Source organism: Heterodontus francisci, chromosome 6, assembly GCF_036365525.1.
Source record: "Heterodontus francisci isolate sHetFra1 chromosome 6, sHetFra1.hap1, whole genome shotgun sequence".
Lineage (NCBI taxonomy): Eukaryota > Metazoa > Chordata > Chondrichthyes > Heterodontiformes > Heterodontidae > Heterodontus > Heterodontus francisci.
Genome location: NC_090376.1, coordinates 25,123,097 through 25,147,090, shown reverse-complemented (window position 1 = coordinate 25,147,090; position 23,994 = coordinate 25,123,097). Strand labels below are relative to the sequence as shown.

Genomic DNA, 23,994 nt, shown 5'->3' with positions numbered 1-23,994 from the left:
ACTGCTCGCAGCCTTGGTGTGATTTGGCCCCGAGATGAGCTTCCGACAATATATCCATGCCATCACTAAAGACTGCCTATTTCCATCTGCAAAACATCGCCCGACTCTACCCCTGCTTACGCTCATCTGCCAAAACCCCCATCCGTGCCTTTGTTACCTCTAGATTTAACTATTTCAACACACTCCTGGCCGGCCTCCCACACTCTACCCTCCATAAACTTGATGGCATTTAAAACTCTGCTGCCTGTGTCTGCACTCTCACCAAGTCTCATTCACCTATCTTCCCTGTGCTTGCTGACCTACATTCGCTCCTTGTCAAGCAATGCCTCGATTTTAAAATTCTCATCCTTATTTTCAAATCCCTCCATGGCCTCGCCCCTCCCTATCAACTCCTCCGGCCCCACAATCCTCCAATATCTGTGCTCATCTAATTGTAGCATCTTGAGCAATCCCAATTTCAGTTGTTCCACCATTGGTGGCTGTGTCTTTAGCTGCCTAGGCCCTAAGCTCTGGAATTCCCTTCCTAAACCCCTCTGCCTCTTTAATTTCCTTTTCTCCTTCAAGACACTCCTTAAAACCTACCTGTTTGACCAAACTTTTGGCCATCTGCCCTAATATGTAGCTCAGTGTCAAATTTTGCTTTATAAGAGCTCCTGTGACGTGTCTTGGGACCTTTTATAGGCACTATATAAATACAAGTTGTGGTTTACTCTTGAGGTTTAACAGTTACTTTTAGGGAAACTAGACTGTGGGGTGGTACAGCTTTATAAATGTTGTAGTTTGTTTGCCTTAAGTGATGCCGTTAATGAAAATGTTAAAAAAAAACAATGTCAGCTAAATCTAGCCTGTCTAACCTGTTTATTGCAGTGTTTGGGGGTGTTATCTGTCGGATGTACCGTTTCCCTACAACGGATGGGAACCATCTACGGATCCTGGAGCAGATGGCAGAGAGCATGTTATCACTTCATATCCCCAGGCAGTTTGTTAAACTGGTTATTGAAGAGGATGCAGCAAGGTAAAATCTGTTTACTGTCTAATGAACAAATAGCATTATTATTGTCAGTTCAGTGTAGATCGAATCAAATTGACTATCTGAATCTTGTCGGAGCCAAAACCTGAACCTTTTGGTTGCAAAAACTGAATTGTTTTGATCCTTTTGGTCTTCAAAATAAAGTGCTTTCAGTGTCTAAAATAGTCCAAAAATTCAACTTTGGTACTACAAACTATACCACAACAATGTTAAGGCGGGGTGTAAGCTGTTCACTTTTGTGCTGTAATTAGGCAGTTTTGCTGGAGACCCTAAACCCTTACAGAAAAAGTATTTTACTTTCAGGGGTAATTCAGGTACCAAATCCAGATGAGTTAGGTTTTCTGATTATTTGAACTACGGAGAGTTGAGCCATTTGAGAAAATTGCAGTTTAGATTTTAATTAACTCAAACATTTGGATTGCACTTTATACCAAAGAACAGATTGTTTTCCCTGCTGGCAAAGGCCACTTAACTTTTCTATTGTGAATCACTTTTTCCAAGTTCTTGGCCTTTTGCAACCTCATGATGTCTCAAAATCCTTCACAGACCTTGAAGTTTTTTTTTTAAAGTGTAGTCACTTATGTAATGGCAAGATGTATAACTCCCATACCTGTACCACTGAATCTACTTTTTTCATATCAGCTGTTCTTGTGGATATTATGAATGATGTGGCCTATATTTTGTATTGTATGTTCACATTCACAACAGACATGAATAAGACTGTCATTCATTTTGTATAGAATCCTTGTACCTGTCGGAGAGACCAAGCTTTCATCCAATTACTCATGGCTAATTTGAATCTAGAATGTCAATATTTGACTCTGGATGCATTCAGAGTAGGAGGGGCAAGAGAGAAACCTCAGGTGGGAAGGAATCCCCTGCAGATATTTCACCTTCAGGCCCAGACCATTTTTACTCCTGGCTTCGTTTAAACACTGAAGCAGCTATAACCCACCCAGAACTTGCAGAGGTGAAGTTGGGGCATTGGTGACACAAAGCAACAGTCGCTGGCATGAAGTTAGAGCCGGGGCATGGGAGTAATTTCCACAGGACATGCCGACGCTTGCAGGAAGAGAGAAAGCCAGGGTTGGGGATGAGTTCCTGCTCCTCCTGGCTCACTAGAATTCACAGAAAATATGGGCTTAAATACCTATCCTGCCCCCTCACTGACTGCTGCTGGGTCATGCTGACGGATTTGACTCTGTGCAGACCCCTTATAATTTTTCAGTTAAAATGGTGTTATGCCACTGATGACATTGTCCTGTAACCTTTGAATGTATAGTAGGACCCTTCTGCCTGGGGGAGGTGGCCCTCTTGTGCCTGTTCAGTGGTGAATTAAAATGATAGAGGGGTGAAACTGCTGCATGACCTCCACACCCATAGCCAGCTTAACATTCTGCCCACGTCATTCCCTTTGAGCAGGCAGGTTTAAAGTCAGTGCCTTTATCAGTCCAACAAGATGTTCCAAACTTTGCTAAAACCAGGAAATATTTGGGTGGCTACTTAATATTTTGATCAGGATTATTTTATTTTCAAAATAGACTGGTGATCTAGTAAATTAGGCAGATTAGACCTAATCATAGGTGCCATAGTGGCAGTGGTCTGCCCAAGGACAGGTCCTCTGCTCATATATCCATGCCTCACGGTCTTGCACTTTCCTCTTCAGTTGCTTGCTAGAGCCTCCCTTTTTTAACTTCCATGAGAGATGACAAGGGAAAAAGTACATGAAGTGGTTGCCTTCGCGTTGCCTTCCTTGTGTACTTTAAAAGAAACACAAGTCCTGTTTCTAAAGGATCTTCCAACTGCAGTCAGCCTTTGTCCTTTGAGGTTCTAGCTCTTCCGCCATTGGCTGTGGCTTGTCAGCCTGAGCATGAGACCCTTGCCTGAGGTGATTCGCAAAGGGACAGGGACAACCTTGGAACTATGATGTTGTTGCTATTACAGAGACTTGGTTGAGGGAAGGACAGGATTGGCAGCTAAATGTTCCAGGATTTAGAAGCTTCAGGCAGGATAGAGGGGGATGTAAAAGGGGTGGGGGAGTTGCATTACTTGTTAAGGAGAATATCACAGCTGTACTGCGGGAGGACACCTCGGAGGGGTCGTGCAGCGAGGCAATATGGGTGGAGCTCAGGAATAGGAAGGGTGCAGTCACGATGTTGGGGGTTTTCTACAGGCCTCCCAACAGCCAGCAGGAGGTAGAGGAGCAGATATGTAGACAGATTTTGGAAAGATGTAAAGGTAACAAGGTTGTAGTGGTGGGTGATTTTAACTTCCCCTATATTGACTGGGACTCACTTAGTGCTAGGGGCTTAGATGGGACAGAATTTGAAAGGAGCATCCAGGAGGGCTTCTTGAAACAATATGTAGGTAGTCCAACTAGGGATGGGGCCGTACTGGACCTGGTATTGGGGAATGAGCCCGGCCAGTGGTCGAAGTTTCAGTAGGGGAGCACTTCGGGAACAGTGACCATAATTCCGTAAGTTTTAAGGTACTTGTGGATAAGGATAAGAGTAGTCCTCGGGTGAAGGTGCTAAATTGGGGGAAGGCTAATTATAACAATATTAGGCAGGAACTGAAGAATTTAGATTGGGGGCGGCTGTTTGAGGGTAAATCAACATCTGACATGTGGGAGTCCTTCAAACGTCAGTTGATTAGAATCCAGGACCAGCATGTTCCTGTGAGGAAGAAGGATAAGTTTGGCAAGTTTCGGGAACCTTGGATAACGTGGGATATTGTGAGCCTAGTCAAAAAGAAAAAGGAAGCATTCGTAAGGGCTGGAAGGCTAGGAACAGACGAATCCCTTGAGGAATATAAAGACAGTAGAAAGGAACTTAAGCAAGGAGTCAGGAGGGCTAAAAGGGGTCATGAAAAGTCACTGGCAAACAGGATTAAGGATAATCCCAAGGCTTTTTATACATATATAAAGAGCAAGAGGGTAACTAGGGAAAGGGTTGGCCCGCTCAAGGACAGAGAAGGGAATCTATGTGTGGAGCCAGAGGAAGTGGGCGAGGTACTAAATGAGTACTTTGCATCAGTATTCACCAAAGAGAAGGACTTGGTGGATGATGAGCCGAGGGAAGAGAATGTAGATAGTCTCAGTCATCTCATTATCAAAAACGAGGAGGTGTTGGGTGTCTTGCAAAGCTTTAAGGTAGATAAGTCCCCAGGGCCTGATGGGATCTACCCCAGAATACTAAGGGAGGCAAGGGAAGAAATTGCTGGGGCCTTGACAGAAATCTTTGCATCCTCATTGGCTACAGGTGAGGTCCCGGAGGACTGGAGAATAGCCAATGTTGTTCCTTTGTTTAAGAAGGGTAGCAAGGATAATCCAGGAAATTATAGGCCGGTGAGCCTTACGTCAGTGGTAGGGAAATTATTAGAGAGGATTATTCGGGACAGGATTTACTCCCATTTTGAAACAAACAAACTTATTAGCGAGAGGCAGCATGGTTTTGTGAAGGGGAGGTCGTGTCTCACTAATTTGATTGAGTTTTTTGAGGAAATGACAAAGATGATTGATGAAGGAAGGGCAGTGGATGTCATCTCTATGGACTTCAGTAAAGCCTTTGACAAGGTCCCTCATGGCAGACTGGTACAAACCACCTCCTGAGGTCTCAAATGACCCTGCTACCCTGTATTTGTCACAGCTAGAAAAATAAAAAGTGTAATATAGTTCTGTTTAGTTCATTTGGAAGATATCTGACTGTTTAACTTCAATAAACTAAAGCTTAATTAGTACTTTATTGTTGACAAAATGATTTCTTTGGCTTCTGATTGTTCTTGGCTCTCTTGCAGGATATGTGAGCTCGATGATCTAGGTGAACTGTCACCCTGCTGGGAGAATCTTCGACGGCAAATTGTTGCTCAGTACCAAACGCTCATAATAAATTACCAAGAGAATTTAACAGAACTGCACCAGTATAAAGGTTGGCATAAATTATAAAACATTATATTAATGACTAATGCCAGATGACATTTCTGAATCTTTCTATTCTTTGTGTGCATCAAGGTGAGTGCTCAGGAACAGGAAATATTGCCCACTTTGGAGTCAGGAAGGCTGGTTGTGGCCATTGCACAGGGCAGTGTGCAGTGCATAAGTCATTGTTGCAGCAATATCTCTCAACCTAGTCTCTGAAGAGTATTCCTTTCATATCAGTACAACAGTTCTCTTTTCTACAAGTATATTCCTCTCTCATTTCTCTGAGCAAAGTTTATCATCTTGGATGATAAATTTCCATTCCAAATATCAACCGGGAAATGAATTAATCACTCATGCTGGTATATGGTTGAAAGCTTTTAAAACACATTTCACAAAACAACCAATTAATGTGCTGTATAAACATCTGAGTGTATAATTAGAGCTTTAAAAGTATAACGGCTAACTGAAATGAATGTGATTTTCTTTTAAATGTTTTAATTGAATGCTTAGTTTAACTAACTGAAAATTGTCCTCTGCAGGTCCATCTTTCAAGGCAAGCAGTTTAAAAGCTGAGAAGAAATTAGAATTTGTACCCACTAACTTGCACATACAGCGGATGCGGGTTCAAGATGACTCTGGGGCAGGTAATTGCTTTGAGCGATTACTTCAATTTTACCGTTGATCATCACCAGCTGTGTTTTTTAAGTCAAAGAACCAAGTTACAGCCACCTTTATTACTTCAGTTTTTACTTCCCTTAATTTTATTCCTGATGAGTTTTGTTTTAAGCCATAGGGTCCTTCCTCATTTGTCCTTCACTTACTTCGAGCCAGATCCATCATTGAAGCATGACAGTTTTGTTTACAGGAAAGTTTTACAAACTGATGTATCCATTTTCATACTGGAGAGTTTGTTATTTGGTTGCAAACAAAATGTTCTGTTGTGGAATGTTTCCATGAGCTGGCAATCATCAGTGCCTTCAGTGAAAGAGCTTTGGAATGTAAAGCTTATAAAACAATATACATTACATGGAATTTACAACACATAAGTGGGCCATTTAGGCCAACTGGTGTCTGCTAGTGTTTATGCTCCACACGAGCCTCCTCGCACCCTACTTCATCTCGCCTTATTAACATATCCTATTTTTTTTTCTCCCTCATATAGGGTCACGGGAAATAGGAGCAGGTGTAGGCAATACAGCCCATCAAGCCTGCTCTGCCATTCAGACAGATCATGGCTGATCATTTACCTCTACACCATTTCCCCTCTTCCCCCCCCCCCCCCCACAACCCCATATCCTTTGATTTTGTTAGTATTCAGAAGTCTATCGATTTCTATCTTGAACACGGTCAATGATTGAGCTTCCACAGGCCTCTGGGGTAGAGAATTCCACAGATTCAACACCCTTTGAGTCAAGAAATTCCTCCTCATCTCCGTCTTAAATGGCCTGCCCCTTATTCTGAGACTGTGTCCCCATGTTCTAGACTCACCAGCTAGAGGAAACATCCTATCCACAGCTACCCTGTCACACCCTGTAAGAATTCTGTAGGTTCCAATGAGATCACCTCTCATTCTTTGAAAGTCTAGAGAATACAGGCCCAGTTTCTGCCATCTCTCCTCATAAGACAATCTCGCCATCCCAGGGATTAGTCTGGTGAACCTCTGTTGCACTCCCTCTTTGGCAAGTATATCCTCCCTTAGATAAGGAGACCAAAACTGTACATAATACTCCAGGTGAGGTCTCACCAAGGCTTTATACAATTGAAGCAAGACTTCTTTGCTCCTGTATTCAAATCCCCTTGCAATGAAGGCCAACATATCATTTGCTGCTTTAATTGCTTGCTGCACCTGCATACTAACTTTTAGTGACTCATGAACAAGGACACCCAGGTCTCTTTGGACATCAACGCTTCCCAACCTCTCACCATTTAAGAAATACTCTGCCTTTCTGTTTTTTTTCTACCAAAGTGGATCACTTCACACTTATTCACGCTATATTCCATCTGCCATGTTCTTGCCCATTCAATTAGCCTGTCCAAATCCCCTTGAAGCCTCTTTGCATCATCCTCACAGCTTACATTGCCTCATAGTTTTGTGTCATCTGCAAATTTGGAAATATACTTGGCTCACTTCCCCTTAAACGTTATTCAACTCAGTTATTTTCTTTGGTGGAATTCTAACCACTCTCTGCGTAAAGAATTCCCTTGAATTCTTTATTGGATTTATTACTGACTATTTTATATTTGTAGCCCTTAGTTTTGGACTCTCCCAACAAGTGAAAACATCTACCCTATCAAACCTCTTGAAAAAATTTTAAAACCTCTATTAAGTTACAGCTCAACCTTCTCGTTTCTGGAGAAAAAAGCTCTAATATGTTCAGTCTTTCCTGATGATAATGATGTCTTAGTTTTGGTATTATCATTGTAATTATTTTTGCACTTTCTCCAGTGCCTTTATATCCTTTTCATAATATGGAGACCAGAACTGTGTACAGCACTCTTAACTGTGGTTTAACCAAAGCTCTATTAGTTTTAAATTCTGAAAATATTACTTACCAATTCCAAGATGCCCTTTTGATTTTCATTTCCATCCTCCTTGCAGGTTTTTCAACTTTTTCATCAAATTCCTTAACTTTCTGGTCATCAGTTTTGAAACACATTTCCTTAAATAAGTAAATAACCTATTCACTGGCCTATACTGTCTTTTTTTGCAGTTGATACCAGAGGTGACTCAACTCTGGTGGCTCTGACATTATCATTTTCCTTCGCTGTGAGGAAATTGCTAACATACGCCATTGAAATGAGGAGTTTGATCTGTTGGACAATGGTAGACTTGCCAGGTCATGGCATTTGGAGTCCTTTGTTTTAAATCCAAGTGGATATTTCTGCTGGACTACTTCATTCATTTATTACCTCAGTACTTCTATATGTTCTTTATGCCACAGATCAGACCTATGACATCATTACTATCGGGGCACCGGCAGCACACTGCCAGGCCTTCAAAACTGGCGGCTTAAGGAAACTTCTGGTCAAGTTTGTAGAAGCCAAGAAAAAGTAAGTTCAGGAGATTTTGAAATCCATATTATTTGAAAAGTTTGGTCTTGCTTTTCCTGCTGCTGAATCAGGAGTTGTAGCATGAAGTTGCTCACTAGTTGCTGCTTTTTAGATCTCGCTTCAATTTTTTAAAATCAAGGAGGGAAACTCTATCTTTGTGAATCAAGCTTATGTTATACCTTGTTTATTCTTGGAGGCTATAGCTGATATGTGGCATTAGGCACATAAGGAACTGACTCCTGGCAAAATCACTTCACCCAGTGCCAGTTGTATTTGCTCTCACTGGCAAATCACCTGTGAATCAAGTTAGTGTTTATATGGGTGGGAGATCTCTTGTTGATCTGAATTCACACTTCAACATAAATAGGAGCTGAGCCATCCATTTATTTTTGTTGATTCACCTCCTGTTTGCCAATTGCTACCAGACTCAGTGAAACCCCTGTTGAAAGGTTTGCACTTGTCCATTGTGATGCTGTAAAACCACTAACATTGCAGTGATAACTACACAAAATGCAAGAGGAACTAACCATAATTTACAAACAAATGAAATTATTAACTACCCCTGGTGGATTGGAATTTTATTCAGTATGTAGCTGAACCATACAGACGATAATTTTTCCTGTTTTAATCCCTGCTCTGTGAGTTAGTTGAGACATTGATCGGCCACAATTGGCTTTGTGACCCGTTCACTGAAGAGGAGAAAATTGACCAGAGTTCCTGCACTTGATTTTTAACTAGTGGCCTGCTGGAATGTATGAGTGCCTGCTGACATTGGCTGTTGAGGGTCATGCTTAAATAATGGCCCCTTGAGGAACAAGTAGGCAACCATCACCAGTGGGACTATACCTCAGTAAGACATGAATGCTTTCAGGAGAGGCAAAAGTTAAATGAAAAATATTTATTGAAATTGGAGTTGTGCAAAATTTGGTTTAAATAGAATATTGCCATTTTTAGTCACACGTTTTGAATTGCTGTCATTGCAAAAATGGACATCATTTAATTTCAGTGCACCTATATTCAAGTTGCTTGGTTGTTGACCGCTTAGTAGACCTGCTACCTTTGTATTCTAATAGGTCTCTACCAACTTGCATGTATAAAGACTGCAGACTCATTTTGTCACCCTTGTGCCTGTAAATGCAAACTGGAACCTGAATGCTAATTTGATTTTGGCCAAAAATTACCATTTCATAAATTTTTGGCCAAAGTAAATAAATTATTTTTGCTCATCCTGAGTTTAAAAGTGCAGTTTGTTTTATTTCTTTGCTAATTATTTGCCGATGTTGAGCAACAATGCTTGTCACACTCTTATGCAATTGTTTTTGTTCTGTTTGTTTATTCTTTTCCCCTCAGCCTTTATGAGGAGGGTTGGTGAGTTCCTAACTGTTGACAGCTAAGATTGTTTGTTTGGTTTCCATGTTCATTTTGCCCTCTCTTTCATTTTCTTTCCAAACCAAAATGTGTTTTCATATTGAAAAAACCATAACTCCCTCACTAGGGCCCTAACCATTGTTTGTCTAGAACTCAACATTTAACCATGGGTTGTCTGTTGAGAAAACTCAAAAGTTACATAATGCTGCCATATATTCAGTAACACCTGTGTGTCTCAGTGCTGTATTGTAATACACCATGTCCAAAATAGTTCCATCTTTCAACTCCAAAAAAAAGACTTGAAACCAATCATCATGCATGCATCAAGAGGTGTGGATGGAATCTTATTAGGTTATACCAATTATATCTGTGTGTAACCTCTTAAGTCACTTCCAGTATGTGCCTCAAGTGGTCTCTCTATAGATATTCAGCTTTTTATTAATCTGTTCTCCAGTCAGGTCTCCATCAGTTCATGCACCTCTGTGAGACTGTTTGCTCCTAATCTAACAGCAGCCATCTGGGATATTCTTTATACCCCCTCTGTGTTAGAACCTCCTGGTCTCAATCTAATATCTCCCTGCACCACAAGGCTGAATTTGAGCATTCAGTGAAATGGAAGAGTGTAGCAATAGAATGCAGAGTTAATGTCATGGTTCCAATGCTACCCTCAAATATGACAAATTAGCTTATTGTCTGGTTTGATTTCAAATGGTTACTGTTGATAAGTCTCTATCCATAATCTTCACAGCTGTTTACACTGTTTGAGATCAGCACTACTGACATACCTAAGGGAAGTTTCCTTTTACATGACAATAAACAGGTTATACTGGAGACAATCTAATGAAAAATAGATGTCTCCTAAAATTGATCCTGTAGGCGACTGTGGGTACAGCAAGTCTAGGACAAATTGCGCATGCTTCAAAATTTAATAATTGGATAACTCTGGTCAACTGTTTACAAGAGTCCCTGTTTCAGGTGATGACTCCATTTGGGTAAGAAGTTCAGACTTAGATAAAGCAATATCTCAAGTGTCATTGTGGTGTTCTGTATGGATTTTTCGAATGATACAGAATGTTGTAGGGTTGCAGCAGCTCTTGTGTTCCTGACATGTCTGGCTGAAATTCAAATAACTTCACCAGTCAAGATTGTTGATGGACACTGTTTCCAGGAGTAAACTATCCACATGAAGTCCACAGGTCCTCATGGTTCTGGGCTGCATTGGATTCAAGATCAAGAGATGCAAGTTTGCTGTAAACTTTGAAAATGCTTTTCAATGTATGAATGACTAATTCTACAACTGGAGCTGAATTGTCATCAAATTTGACTGTTCTACCAACCACAAAACTACTAAAATATCTCAAGTACTTTTCTTAATTCAAAGTTGATTAATTTGAATTGTTGGATAACAATTTTTTGTTCTTTACATTTCAAATGCAACTTGTAGTGATAGAACGATACAGCAATATGTGTGGCAAATCTTTTGCTGCCAGTCCATATGCGGTTGTGCAACTCGACCATAAGTGCAAAGTGGTTTTGCTCCACCACTTGAATACAAAGTCAGGGCCTGACCTGACACCAGAGCAAAGAGGAGTGAGATTATTTGGATGAGGGAGTCTTGCTGTGCTTCACTGTGGAGTTAATCAAGCATTGACCTCCCCCCAATTTACATTTCAAGTTTAGCAATCATGAGAAGCCAGAACAGCTTCGTACTAAACTTAGTACAAAGAATGCACCATCAGTTACTTGGCCACCAGCTTGCTCCTGTTTTGCGGCAGGAGTGGAAAAAGATTTCCAAAATTAAAAACTTGTAGAGTGGAGGAAGGGAGCAACGTAGAGTTCCAGGGTTTTGTGGTCCTGGGAAAGACAAAGTTAGATTAGGGGACAGTGTGATGACTGTTGATTTCAACACATTGAGGATACAGAGATGACAGTGCATCTGAATTACCATTTATACCTGATACGTTGTTAATTTCCTAAGCAGTGTTAATCTTCTTTCTTGCAGTTCATCGTCTAGTTCCCAGTCTATAGTGTACATACCGCAAGACATAATAAGAGCTAAAGAGATTATAGCAAACATTAATACCCTTAAAACCCAAGTCAGTTACTATGCAGAACGACTATCAAGAGCAGCCAAGGAGAGATCTGCAAATGGCCTTGAAAGAACACTTGCAATTTTGGCAGACAAGGTAAATAAAGCTTTTCTATATCATTACAAGTTTTATACCTGTGTGATAGTACTGTAATATTGCAGTGTCCCTTCAATTAGTTACATCTCAGACCCATCTCTAATGGGCAAACATCTGTATGAATGATCAGTCTTTCCTTAGGGTATAGAGATAAACTTTTTTTTTGCAACACAGTTGAAGGGGGAACTAAAATGAAAGGCAGCCTGCTTGGGGTGGAGAGCAAGGAGCGAAAAATACAGTGTTCAACTGGTAGTTGTGAAGAAAATAAATCCAGTGGGAAGGGTGAGATAAGAGAAAATCTAGTTGTGGATTGCTTGGGAAGGGTCAATTTGGTTGCAGACAGACAGAGACGAACAACTGCTAAGCACAGCAAAGCAATCTGATGAGAAACCTAGTCACAGGTGAGCATCTCTGACTCTGTGAACTGAAGATCTGGGTTTACCGGACCCATGTTTATAAACCAGGATATCCTAAGACACATATATATAATACATACATATAATGTTATATATTTAGCACTAGTCTCAAATTATTTATTGTACTACTTTGCTGAGTGTTTGTAATGCTGGCTAGTTCTTGCACCAAATATTTGGTGATAATCCAGTGGTGTCTCATAGAATCATAGAAAGATTACGGCACAGAAAGAGGCCACTTGGGCCATCGTGTCTGCATGGCCGGTAAATGAACTACCCAGCCTAATCCCACCTTCCAGCATTTCGTCCGTAGCCCTGCAGGTTACAGCACTCCAGATACCTTTTAAGTGAGTTGAGGGTTTCTGCCTCAACTACCCTTTCAGGCAGTGAGTTACAGACCCCAACCACCCTCTGAGTGAATGTTAAACCAAGGCCTCATCTGTCCCCTTAGGTGGGAATAAAAGATCCCATGATGCAATTTCGAAGAGGAGCAAGGGAGTCATCCTCAATCATCATCACAAAACAGATTATCTCCTTATTATCACATTGCTGTTTGTGGGAGCTTGCTATGCACAAATTGGCTGCCACGTTTCCCACATCACAACAGTGACTACACTTCAAAAGTGCATTACTGGCTGTAACGTGCTTTGAGATATCCTGTGGTCGTGAAATGTGCTATATAAATATAAGCCTTTCTTTTCTTTATTGTGTGCTAGGTCACCTCAGACAGGAGGTTGATAAAGAACACTAATGTGATACATCCCGTTCTGTTTTAGTTTTCCCCATACAAGACTTCCCCTACTGTGCTGGTGAGTGGTGCCATAGTGTTCGGTATCAGTGAAGATTCAAGCCCTGCTTTTCGCAGATCTGAGTAGAGCTCTATTGATTAGCAGAGACTGTGGCATCTGTCAGCAAGGAAAATTGGATAGAAGTGCAATACCTTAGCTACCCTAGCAGTATCCAACACATCTGAATGGCCAGTTACAAGAGTCTTGTTTACAGCATTGGAGTAGGCTGGTCTCTTCAACAAAAAGCATCAGAATGAAGAAAAAAGGAGAGAAAGTTTAAGTTCAGAATAATCCTTGTTTTTTTTTAAATGTCATGGTCACAATTTAGTCGTTGATTCTTGCAGTCATCATCTTAGATAATTAACAAATTCTAAACTATTAATTTTAAATTTTGGCTGTACGTTGATAAACTGCATCATCTGAATATCTTAAATTCTAATGCAAATATGAATAACAGCATGTACAGAATAATGCAGGCCAAATTATAACCATATTCTTCGAAAACTATAAACTTCCAGAGGCATTTATTTTTCTTTCACTTGGCGTTCTGTTTCTTTACATAGACGAGGCAACTTGTCACTGTTTGTGACTGTAAGTTGCTGGCGAATGCAGTTGAAGCCCTTAATGCTGCCAGACCCAATTATATCGCCTCTAAATCATCCCCATCAGGAGAAGCAGACCAAGTCATGCTCAGGAATGACCAGGATACACTTATGGCCAAGTGGACAGGCAGGAACAGCCGCTCCTCCCTACACATTAGTTGGCACGAGGAGGAATGGGTAAGTCTATGGAAAAGGTTGCTAATGAGTTTGAGGTCCATTAACATTGTTTGTACCACAATTGAAATTGTGATACCACATACAACATCTGAAGCCTGTAAGAGTTTTTAGTGGAAGATAATTATGCAGGCAAATATCACTGCGTACTAAAATGTGATAGTTTCTTTTGGAAGATTATTTTTAAGTTTTAGTTTGGTTATAGCGATATGAATAACTGCATATATAATGCACATATTGCAATTACTTAAGATAGGAATATTTCAAGACATTTGCCCCAGCATGACAATCAATGTTTCTGACCACTGAAATTGAAAGTTCAGGCTATTCTGAAGCCAAATTGGTGATTGCAACTGGCATTTTAGAAAAGCTTCTATTTCATTATAGTTCTATGAACTTTGGCAGAATTGTCTGCTCTGTGTTGCCAGAGTTTGATATAACTGTGAATAGGTACAACATTTGTTTCCTGTTTAGAATGGACAACAATAGTTCATGGAGACAATTGAGATATTGAACTAGGGGAGCTTCTAGTTCCTCAGGTGGGGCTTTGAGAATCCACGCTATTCCAGGATTATGCTTTATTCAGAGAATGTGTGCACTATGCTGGCAACACTGCATTTATTGCCACCTCTCGTTATCCTGAGAAAATGATGATGGGGCCTCATTTCAAAGGCTATTTTAGAGCCACCTATTGTGGGACTGAAGGCACGTTTCAGTCAGATTGGGCAGGGCAGGCAGATTGCCTTCCCTGAAGAGCATCAGTGAGCCATCTAGGTTTTACAAGAAAAAGGCAGCACTGTCTTTTTCTGGTGTCCACAAGTGACCAATCTTAGGAATTTGCAACTTGGCATGGTAGGGTTTGAGCTCTCAACCTTTTTGGTTGCTAGTTTAGTACCATAATCACCATAGTGTCATATTCTACTTGAAGAATATGTACATTTTTGTGCTTTTTGTACCTGATCTTTGATTTCAAATAATCTTTCAGCAACTATGAATTGAGATAGCATGGCAGCATTGACCATTCAAGCACCAACACAAAGCACTAGGGAGTGGAGAAACACCGGTTTAATTTCCCACTAAGACATAGCCATGTCTCCAGTGTATTATGTAGTGAATGCTCCAGGATGAAAGCCAAGCATCTCCCACATTGGAAAGGAACACTAAGTGCACAAGTTGTTGCTGGATTGCTCTCGTGCACCAGCTAGCAGCTGAATGAGTTGCAGGCAGTGGCGTAGTGGTATTATCGCTGGACTAGTAACCCAGAGACCCAGGGTATTTCTCTGGGGACATGGGTTCGAATCCCACCACAGCAGAAGGTGTAATTTGAATTCAATTAAAAAATCTGGAATTAAAAAAGCTAGTCTAATGGCCATGAAACCATTGTCGATTGTTGTAAAAACCCATCTGGTTCACTAATGTCCTTTAGGGAAGGAAATCTGCTTTCCTTACCTGGTCTGGCCTACACGTGACTCCAGACCCACAACACTGTGGTTAACTCTTACATGCCCTCAAATGGCCTAGCAAGCCACTCAGTTGTAGCAAACCGCTACTAAGTTAATAAAAAGGAATGAAACTGGACGGACCACCCGGCATCGACCTAGTTACCGGAAACGACAACGGCAAACCCAGCCCTGTCGACCCGGAAAAGTCCTCCTTACTAACATCTGGGGGCTTGTGGCAAAGTTGGGAGAGCTGTCCCAAAGACTAGTCAAGCAACAGCCTGACATAGCCATACTCACGGAATCATACCTTACAGACAATGTCCCAGACACTGCAATCACTATCCCTGGGTATGTCCTGTCCCACCAGCAGGACAGACCTAGCAGAGGTGGTGGCACAGTGGTATACAGTAGGGAGGGAGTTGCTCTGGGAGTCCTCAACATTGACTCCAGACCCCATGAAGTCTCATGGCATGAGGTCAAATATGGGCAAGGTAACCTCCTACTGTTTGCCACCTACCGCCCGCCCTCAGCTGATGACTCAGTACTCCACCATGTTGAACACCACTTGGAGGAAGCAGTGAGGGTGGCAAGAGCACAAAATGTACTCTGGGTGGGGACTTCAATGTCCATCACCAAGAGTGGCTCGGTCGCACCACTACTGACTGAGCTGGCCGAGTCCTAAAGGACATAGCTGCTAGACTGGGTCTGCGGCAGGTAGTGGGGGAACCAACACGAGGAAAAAACATACTTGACCTCGTCCTCACCAATCTGCCTGCTGCAGATGCTTCTGTCCATGACAGTATTGGTAGGAGTGACCACCGCACAGTCCTTGTGGAGACGAAGTCCCGCTTCACATTGAGGATACCGTCCATCATGTTGTGTGGCACGATCACCGTGCTAAATGCGATAGATTTCGAACAGATCTAGCAATGCAAAACTGGGCTCCATGAGGCGCTGTGGGCCATCAGCAGCAGCAGAATTGTACTCAACCACAATCTGTAACGTCATGGCCCGGCATATCCCCCACTCTACCATTACCATCAAGCCAGAAGACCAACCCTGGTTCAATGAAGAATGCAGGAGGGCATGCCAGGAGCAGCACCAGGCATACCTCAAAATGAGGTGTCAATCTGGTGAAGCTACAACACAGGACTATCTGCGTGCCAAACTGCGTAAGCAGCATGCGATAGACAGAGCTAAGCGATCCCATAACCAACGGATCAGATCTAAGCTCTGCAGTCCTGCCACATCCAGCCGTGAATGGTGGTGGACAATTAAACAACTAACTGGAGGAGGTGGCTCCACAAATATCCCCATCCTCAATGATGGGGGAGCCCAGCACATCAGTGCGAAAGATAAGGCTGAAGCATTTACAACAATCTTCATCCAGAAGTGCTGAGTTGATGATTCATCTCAGCCTCCTCCTGAGGTCCCCAGCATCACAGATGCCAGACTTCAGCCAATTCGATTCACTCTGCGTGATATCAAGAAATGACTGAAGGCACTGGATACTGCAAAAGCTATGGGCCCTGACAATATTCCAGCAATAGTACTGAAGACCTGTGCTCCAGAACTTGCCGCGCCCCTAGCCAAGCTGTTCCAGTACAGCTACAACACTGGCATCTACCCTGCAATGTGGAAAATTGCCCAGGTATGTCCTGGACACAAAAAGCAGGACAAATCCAACCCGGCCAATTACCGCCCCATCAGCCTACTCTCTATCACCAGTAAAGTGATGGAAGGTGTCATCAACAGTGCCATCAAGCGGCACTTGCTTAGCAATGACCTGCTCAGTGATGCTCAGTTTGGGTTCCGCCAGGGCCACTCAGCTCCTGACCTCATTACAGTCTTGGTTCAAACATGGACAAAAGAGCTGAACTCAAGGTGAGGTGAGAGTGACTGCCCTTGACATCAAGGCAGCATTTGACCGGGTATGGCAATGGGAGGTCAATGGGAATCAGGGGGAAAACCCTCCGCTGGCTGGAGTCATACCTAGCGCAAAGGAAGATGGTTGCGGTTGTTGGAGGTCAATTATATGAGCTCCAGGACATCACTGCAGGAGTTCCTCAGGGTAGTGTCCTAGGCCCAACCATCTTCAGCTGCTTCATCAGTGACCTTCCTTCAATCATAAGGTCAGAAGTGGGGATGTTCGCGGATGATTGCACAATGTTCAGCACCATTCGTGACTCCTCAGATACTGAAGCTGTCCGTGTAGAAATGCAGCAAGACCTGGACAATATCCAGGCTTGGGCTGATAAGTGGCAAGTAACATTCGCGCCACACAAGTGCCAGGCAATGACCATCTCCAACAAGAGAGAATCTAACCATCTCCCCTTGATATTCAACAGCATTACCATCGCTGAATCCCCCACTATCAATATCCTAGGGGTTACCATTGACCAGAAACTGAAGTGGAGTAGCCATATAAATACCGTGGCTACAAGAGCAGGTCAGAGGCTAGGAATCCTATGGCGAGTAACTCACCTCCTGACTCCCCAAAGCCTGTCCACCTTCCACAGGGCACAAGTCAGGAGTGTGATGGAATACTCTCCACTTGCCTGGATGGGTGCAGCTCCAGCAACACTCAAGAAGCTCGACACCATCTAGGACAAAGCAGCCTGCTTGATTGGCACCCCATCTACAAACATTCACTCCCTCCACCACCGATGCACAGTGGCAGCAGTGTGTTCCATCTACATGATGCACTGCAGCAATGCACCAAGGCTCCTTATACAGCACCTTCCAAACCCGTGACCTCTACCAACTAGAGGGACAAGGGCAGCAAATACATGGGAACACCACCACCTGCAAGTTCCCCTCCAAGTCACACACCATCCTGACTTGGAACTATATCGCCGTTCCTTCACTGTCGCTGGGTCAAAATCCTGGAACTCTCTTCCTAACAGCACTGTGGGTATACCTACCCCAAATGGACTGCAGCAGTTCAAGAAGGCAGCTCACCACCACCTTCTCGAGGGCAATTAGGGATGGGCAATAAATGCTGGCCTGGCCAGTGTCGCCCACATCCCATGAATGGATAAAAAAAAAAGTTAGAACCATAGAAAAATTACAGCACAGAAGGAGGCCATTCAGCCCGTCGTGTCCGTGCCGGCTGGAAAAAAAACTAGCTGCCCAATCTAATCCCACCTTCCAGCACCTGGTCCATAACCTTGCAAGTTACAGCACTTCAGGTGCATGTCCAGGTACCTTTTAAAAGAATTGAGGATTTCTGCCTCCACCATTCCTGGTAGTGAATTCTAGACACCCACCACACCCTGGGTGAAAAAGTTTTTCCTCATGTCCCCGCTAATCCTTCTACCAATCACCTTAAATCTGTGCCCACTGGTAATTGACTTCTCTGCGAGGGGAAACAGGTCCTTCCTGTCTATCTGGGCCCCTCATAATTTTGTACACCTCAATTAAGTCACCCCATGCCTCCTCTGTTCTAAGGAAAACAACCCTAACCTATCCAATTTTTCCTCATAGCTGCAACTTTCAAGCCCTGGCAACATTCTTGTAAATCTCCTCTGTACTTGCTCCAGAGCAATTATGTCCTTCCTGTAATGTGGTGGCCAGAACTGTACGCAGTACTCCAGCTGTGACCAGCATTTTATTCAGTTCCAGCATTACATCCCTGCTTTTGTATTTTATACCTCGGCCAAGAGCGACGTCTCAATTCATTCCATCTTCGCTGCCTTCGGAGAATACTTGGCATCAGGTGGCAGGACTATATCTCCAACACAGAAGTCCTTGAAGCGGCCAACATCCCCAGCTTATACACACTACTGAGTCAGCGGCGCTTGAGATGGCTTGGCCATGTGAGCCGCATGGAAGATGGCAGGATCCCCAAAGACACATTGTACAGTGAGCTCGCCACTGGTATCAGACCCACCGGCCGTCCATGTCTCCGTTATAAAGACGTCTGCAAACGCGACATGAAATCGTGTGACATTGATCACAAGTCGTGGGAGTCAGTTGCCAGCATTCGCCAGAGCTGGCGGGCAGCCATAAAGACAGGGCTAAATTGTGGCGAGTCGAAGAGACTTAGTAGTTGGCAGGAAAAAAGACAGAGGCGCAAGGGGAGAGCCAACTGTGCAACAGCCCCAACAAACAAATTTCTCTGCAGCACCTGTGGAAGAGCCTGTCACTCCAGAATTGGCCTTTATAGCCACTCCAGGCGCTGCTTCACAAACCACTGACCACCTCCAGGCGCGTATCCATTGTCTCTCGAGATAAGGAGGCCCAAAAGAAGAATAAAGGAAAGCATTCCATATGCCTTCTTCACCACCCTATCCGCCTGTCCTGCCACCTTCAGGGACCTGTGGACATTCATTCCAATGTCTCATTTCTTCTACCCCTCTCAATATCTTTCCATTTATTGTGTATTTCCTCGCTTTATTTGCCCTCCCCAAATGCATTACCTCATACTTCTCCAGATTGAACTCCATCTGCCACTTCTTCGCCCACACAACCAAACCATTGTTATAATTCTGGAGTCTACGGCTATCCTCTTCACTGTCTAGTATACGGCCAATTTTTGTGTCATCATCAAATTTCCCAGTCATGCCTCCCATATTTAAGTCCAAATCAATAATATATACCACCAGCAGCAAGGGACCCAACACTGAGCCCTGTGGAACGCCACTGGAAACAGCTTTCCAGTCACAAAAACATCCTTCGACTACTACCCTTTGTTTCCCATCCCTAAGCCAATTCTGGATCCAACCTGCCACATTCCCCTGTATCCCATGGGCTTTCATTTTACTGATCAGTCTGTCATGTGGCACCTTGTCAAATGCCTTACTTAAATCCATGTAGACCACATCCACTGCACTACCCTCATCAATCCTCCTTGTTATTTCCTCAAAAAACTCAATTAAGTTAGTAAGACATTACCTTCCCCAAACAAATCCATGTTGACTATCCCTGATTAATCTGTGCCTTTCCAAGTGGCAGTTTATCCTATCCCTCAGAACTGATTCTAACAATTTACCCACCACCAAGGTCAAACTGACCTGCCTATAATTATTTGGCCTATCCCTTGCACCCTTTTTAAACAATAGTATAACGTTCACAGACCTCCAATCGCCTGGTACCTCGCCTGTATCTAGTGAGGATTTCAAGATGATCCTCAGCTCACCTGCTATTTCCTCCCTGGCTTCCTTTAACAACCTAGGATACAATCCATCCGACCCTGATGATTTATCCACTTTCAAGGGTGCCAGACCCTCTAGTACTTCCTCTCTCATTATGCTTATCACATCTAATATTTCACACTTCTCCTCTTTAACTACAATGTCTGCATCAACCCTCTCCTTTGTGAAGACAGAGACAAAAAACCCATTTAGAACATTGCCCATATCTTCTGCATCCACGCATAAGTTCCCTTGTACATCTCTGATAGGCCCTACTCTTTCCTTAGTTATCCTCTTGCTTTTAATGTACTGATAAAACACCTTCGGGTTTTCCTTGATTTTACCTGCCAATAATTTTTCATGTCCTCTCTTTGCTTTTCTAATTTCCTTTTTTACTTCACTCCTGCACTTCCTATACTCCTCTAGGCTTTCTTTTATTAAGATTTTTGTGAATGTCGTAAGCTTTCTTTTTCTGCTTTAACTTACTCTGTAAGCTTCTAGGTAGCCAGGAGGCTCTAGATTTGGCAGTACCACCCTTTATCTTTGTAGGGACATGCATTGATGGAAGCCTACAAGTAGGTTGCCAACCTGCCCACAGTTGAGGTGACTGAAAAGGTAAATTTGAGGGGAAAAACATCTGGCATGGACTAAATGGCTACCTTCTGTGCCATTATGACTCTCTGACTTGTGACTCTATCTGTTAAAATGTTATATTTCATCAATGTAAGACATGACTATATTTTGCACTCAACCATAATTCTGTGACTGATTCAATCATTAATCTTCCAATGGAAATATCTATATTGGAAGGTCAATTGATAACTGGGAGATGGTCAGCTTGTTTCAACTCAGTATTGCAGTATTTTGGATTTTAGTTGGACAAAACTTTAACATACTAAAACTTTGGGCCTTGATTAAGTAGGGGAAAAAACAGCCAACACTCATTCTTATTGCTGTAAACAGTAACTTGTTGGTGCTTTTAGTTGGAGGTCATAAGGAAGTTGACAAGTTTTGGGCTTGGGTAGATTGAAAGTGTGGCCAATGGAGGATCAAAGAGGGGGTTTTGTGGACAAGAAGCTGGAGCTGCAGGAATGGAGATTTGAGGGAGAAGGGTCTTGGGTCTGGAGAAAGTTAGAAATTGGGAGGGTCAGTGCCATGGTGAAAATTAAACACAATGCTTGGAGTTTTAAATTGAAGCATTGGGTGTCCAAGTTTGCAAATGAGGCTAAGTTAGGAGATACAGTTGGATGGTATCCTTCCATCTGCAAAAGATGATGGTCATGCAGCAAACAATCCATCTAGGTGGGGTGTCTTCTCTTGGTGCACCTTTGCTGATGGCTGTGAAGGCCAATCCTTGAGAGACAGGTTCTGCCACAAGTACCACAGGGGCGGCACAGTGGCGCAGTGGTTAGCACTGCAGCCTCACAGCTCCAGGGACCCGGGTTCGATTCTGGGTACTGCCTGTGTGGAGTTTGCAAGTTCTCCCTGTGTCTGCGTGGGTTTTCTCCGGGTGCTCCGGTTTCCTCCCACATGCCAAAGACTTGCAGGTTGGTAGGTAAATTGGCCATTATAAATTGTCACTAGTATAGGTAGGTGGTAGGGAAATATAGGGACAGGTGGGGATGTTTGGTAGGAATATGGGATTAGCGTAGGATTAGTAAAAATGGGTGGTTGATGGTCGGCACAGACTCGGTGGGCCGAAGGGCCTGTTTCAGTGCTGTATCTCTAATCTAATCTAATCTACCACACGTGAAGCTGCCAAGTGACGCTGTGAGTTGTTTTTAACGTTTTTGCCTGTTGCCAAGCTGCTGTAGCAACTGGTCATCGTGGTAGTGCACACCATCTTTCACCAGCTAGTGACTCCCAGGTGTGATAGTCGACCTTTCGGGCCTTCATGTCACGCTTGCAAGCATCCTTGAAGCAGAGCTTTGGATGCCCCATGGTCATCTGGCCCCGGCTCCCTCACCATACCTTGGGTATGCGACAGTCTTCCATCCTGCAGACGTGTTCGATCCACCGACGCCACCTCTGTTTAATTAGTGCCAACACCCTGGGGAGCTCTGCATTGAGAGGACTGCTACATTTGTGATTTTGTCCTGCCATCATAAAGCCATAATGCACCACAGACAACAAAGATGGAAATTATTGAGCAGCTTTTCCTGGTAGCTGTAAGTCACCCATATTTTACAGCTATACATTAGGAGGCACAACAGTTATGTATAAAGTAGAAAGAAGGGATATAGGTTAATTTGGGCAAAATTTGGCAAATGGAGTTCAGTATGGGAAAGTGCAAGCTTGTCTTTCTCTGATCCAAAATGGATAATCAAATTATTTTCTTGACTGACAGCAACTGTGGAGGAGTAAAGGGATTTGGGTGTTCATGTACTCAAATTACTAAAAGGTAGCAGCACACAGGTAAAAACAGGCGAAAGAAACATTTCAGTGGTACACTGAAATGTACCACTTCTGGAATATTGTCACTCCCTTCTGGAATACCGCATTCAGCTTTTGAGAGGGCACCTCATGATGTATATAGTGGCCTTGGAGGTGGCTGGATTTCCAACCCTCTCTGATTATCCGGGAGTCTCTCGGAATGGAAGGGTGATCACCTAGGCGCTGCTGCTAACAACCCAGGGGCAAGTACTTTGCATTTGTGGTTTGCATTTCACTGCAAGTTTGCAATTCACATAGAAACTAAGCTCAGAAGAAACAGAATCAACACAGCTTTGTTAAATGCCACTTCCTTACAATATATATGCTGTTTATCTTCCATCAAGCTGAATTAATTCTTTACATTAAGCTATCAGTCATTCCCTAAGTTACATCAATAAATGGGCAAACATACTACAGTACAAAATAACTTGAAAAAGTAATGTCACCAATGCACGACCTAAGTCAAGCTCCCTTAATTCAAAGAATAAATTGCACAATTGTATTTTAAATGTTTTTCAATTGCGACATTGAAATAATACAAATAATATAACGAACAAAGCAGTGCGTGACAGACACAGCCATCTCACCTTTGCCATGTGTTTTGTCTTCCATTTCTTTTGGCCAGTCCCTTTGAAACTGCTTGATGAGAACACGGGTGAAGTTCCTGAAGTTCCATAAAAGCTGCTGAGAGTGTGAAATGAGATTACCTGCTTTTTATTCATACCAAATTTTTAGTAAAATTATTGACCCCCCAATTTTACAACAGAATGGGCTCTTTGTATGTTAGCTGAAGTTTTCAGCACATTCTAACTTTCCTGTATGGAGTGAAAGAGTTAGAATCTTCGGCTGGTACTGTGCAAGAGGAGGCCATTTGGCCCATCTTGCCTGTGCCAGCTGTTTGAAAGAGCTATCAAATTAGACTACTCCCCTGCTCTTTCCCCTTAGCCCTACATTTAACATGTCTCGCTAACATGATTCAAATTGCAGGAGGCAAAGTTTATTTATTTATTTAGAGATACAGCACTGAAACAGGCACTTCGGCCTACCAAGTCTGTGCCGACCAACAACCACCCATTTATACTAATCCTACATTAACCCCATATTCTTTACCACATCCCCACCATTCTCCTACCACTTACCTACACTAGGGGCAATTTACAACGACCAATTTACCTATCAACCTGCAAGTCTTTGGCTGTGGGAGGAAACCGGAGCACCCGGCGGGAACCCACGCAGACACAGGGAGAACTTGCAAATTCCGCATAGGCAGTACCCAGCACTGAACCTGGGTCGCTGGAGCTGTGAGGCCGCAGTGCTAACCACTGCGCCACTGTGCCGCCCAAAGTTATTTAATTTGTACTCTGGAAATTGTGGAGAAAATTACTTCTGAAAGTTTAACCTAGCTTCTAGAAATAAATAAGAACAGCAAAAAAGCAAATACACATAGTTCCGG

General features: G+C 43.0%; 1 protein-coding gene across 22 annotated transcripts in view; it reads left to right on the top strand.

Annotated features, from left to right (window-relative positions):
- Positions 1 to 23,994, top strand: part of LOC137371190 (inositol polyphosphate-4-phosphatase type I A) — a 261,418-nt gene that overhangs the window by 183,298 nt on the left and 54,126 nt on the right. For all 22 annotated transcript variants that reach the window (XM_068033314.1, XM_068033320.1, XM_068033319.1 and 19 more), the window contains 6 exons: positions 868 to 1,015; positions 4,826 to 4,956; positions 5,489 to 5,593; positions 7,892 to 8,000; positions 11,371 to 11,554; positions 13,319 to 13,534. In XM_068033314.1, the coding sequence (XP_067889415.1) occupies positions 868 to 1,015; positions 4,826 to 4,956; positions 5,489 to 5,593; positions 7,892 to 8,000; positions 11,371 to 11,554; positions 13,319 to 13,534 (893 nt within the window). The remainder of the gene's footprint in view (positions 1 to 867; positions 1,016 to 4,825; positions 4,957 to 5,488; positions 5,594 to 7,891; positions 8,001 to 11,370; positions 11,555 to 13,318; positions 13,535 to 23,994) is intronic.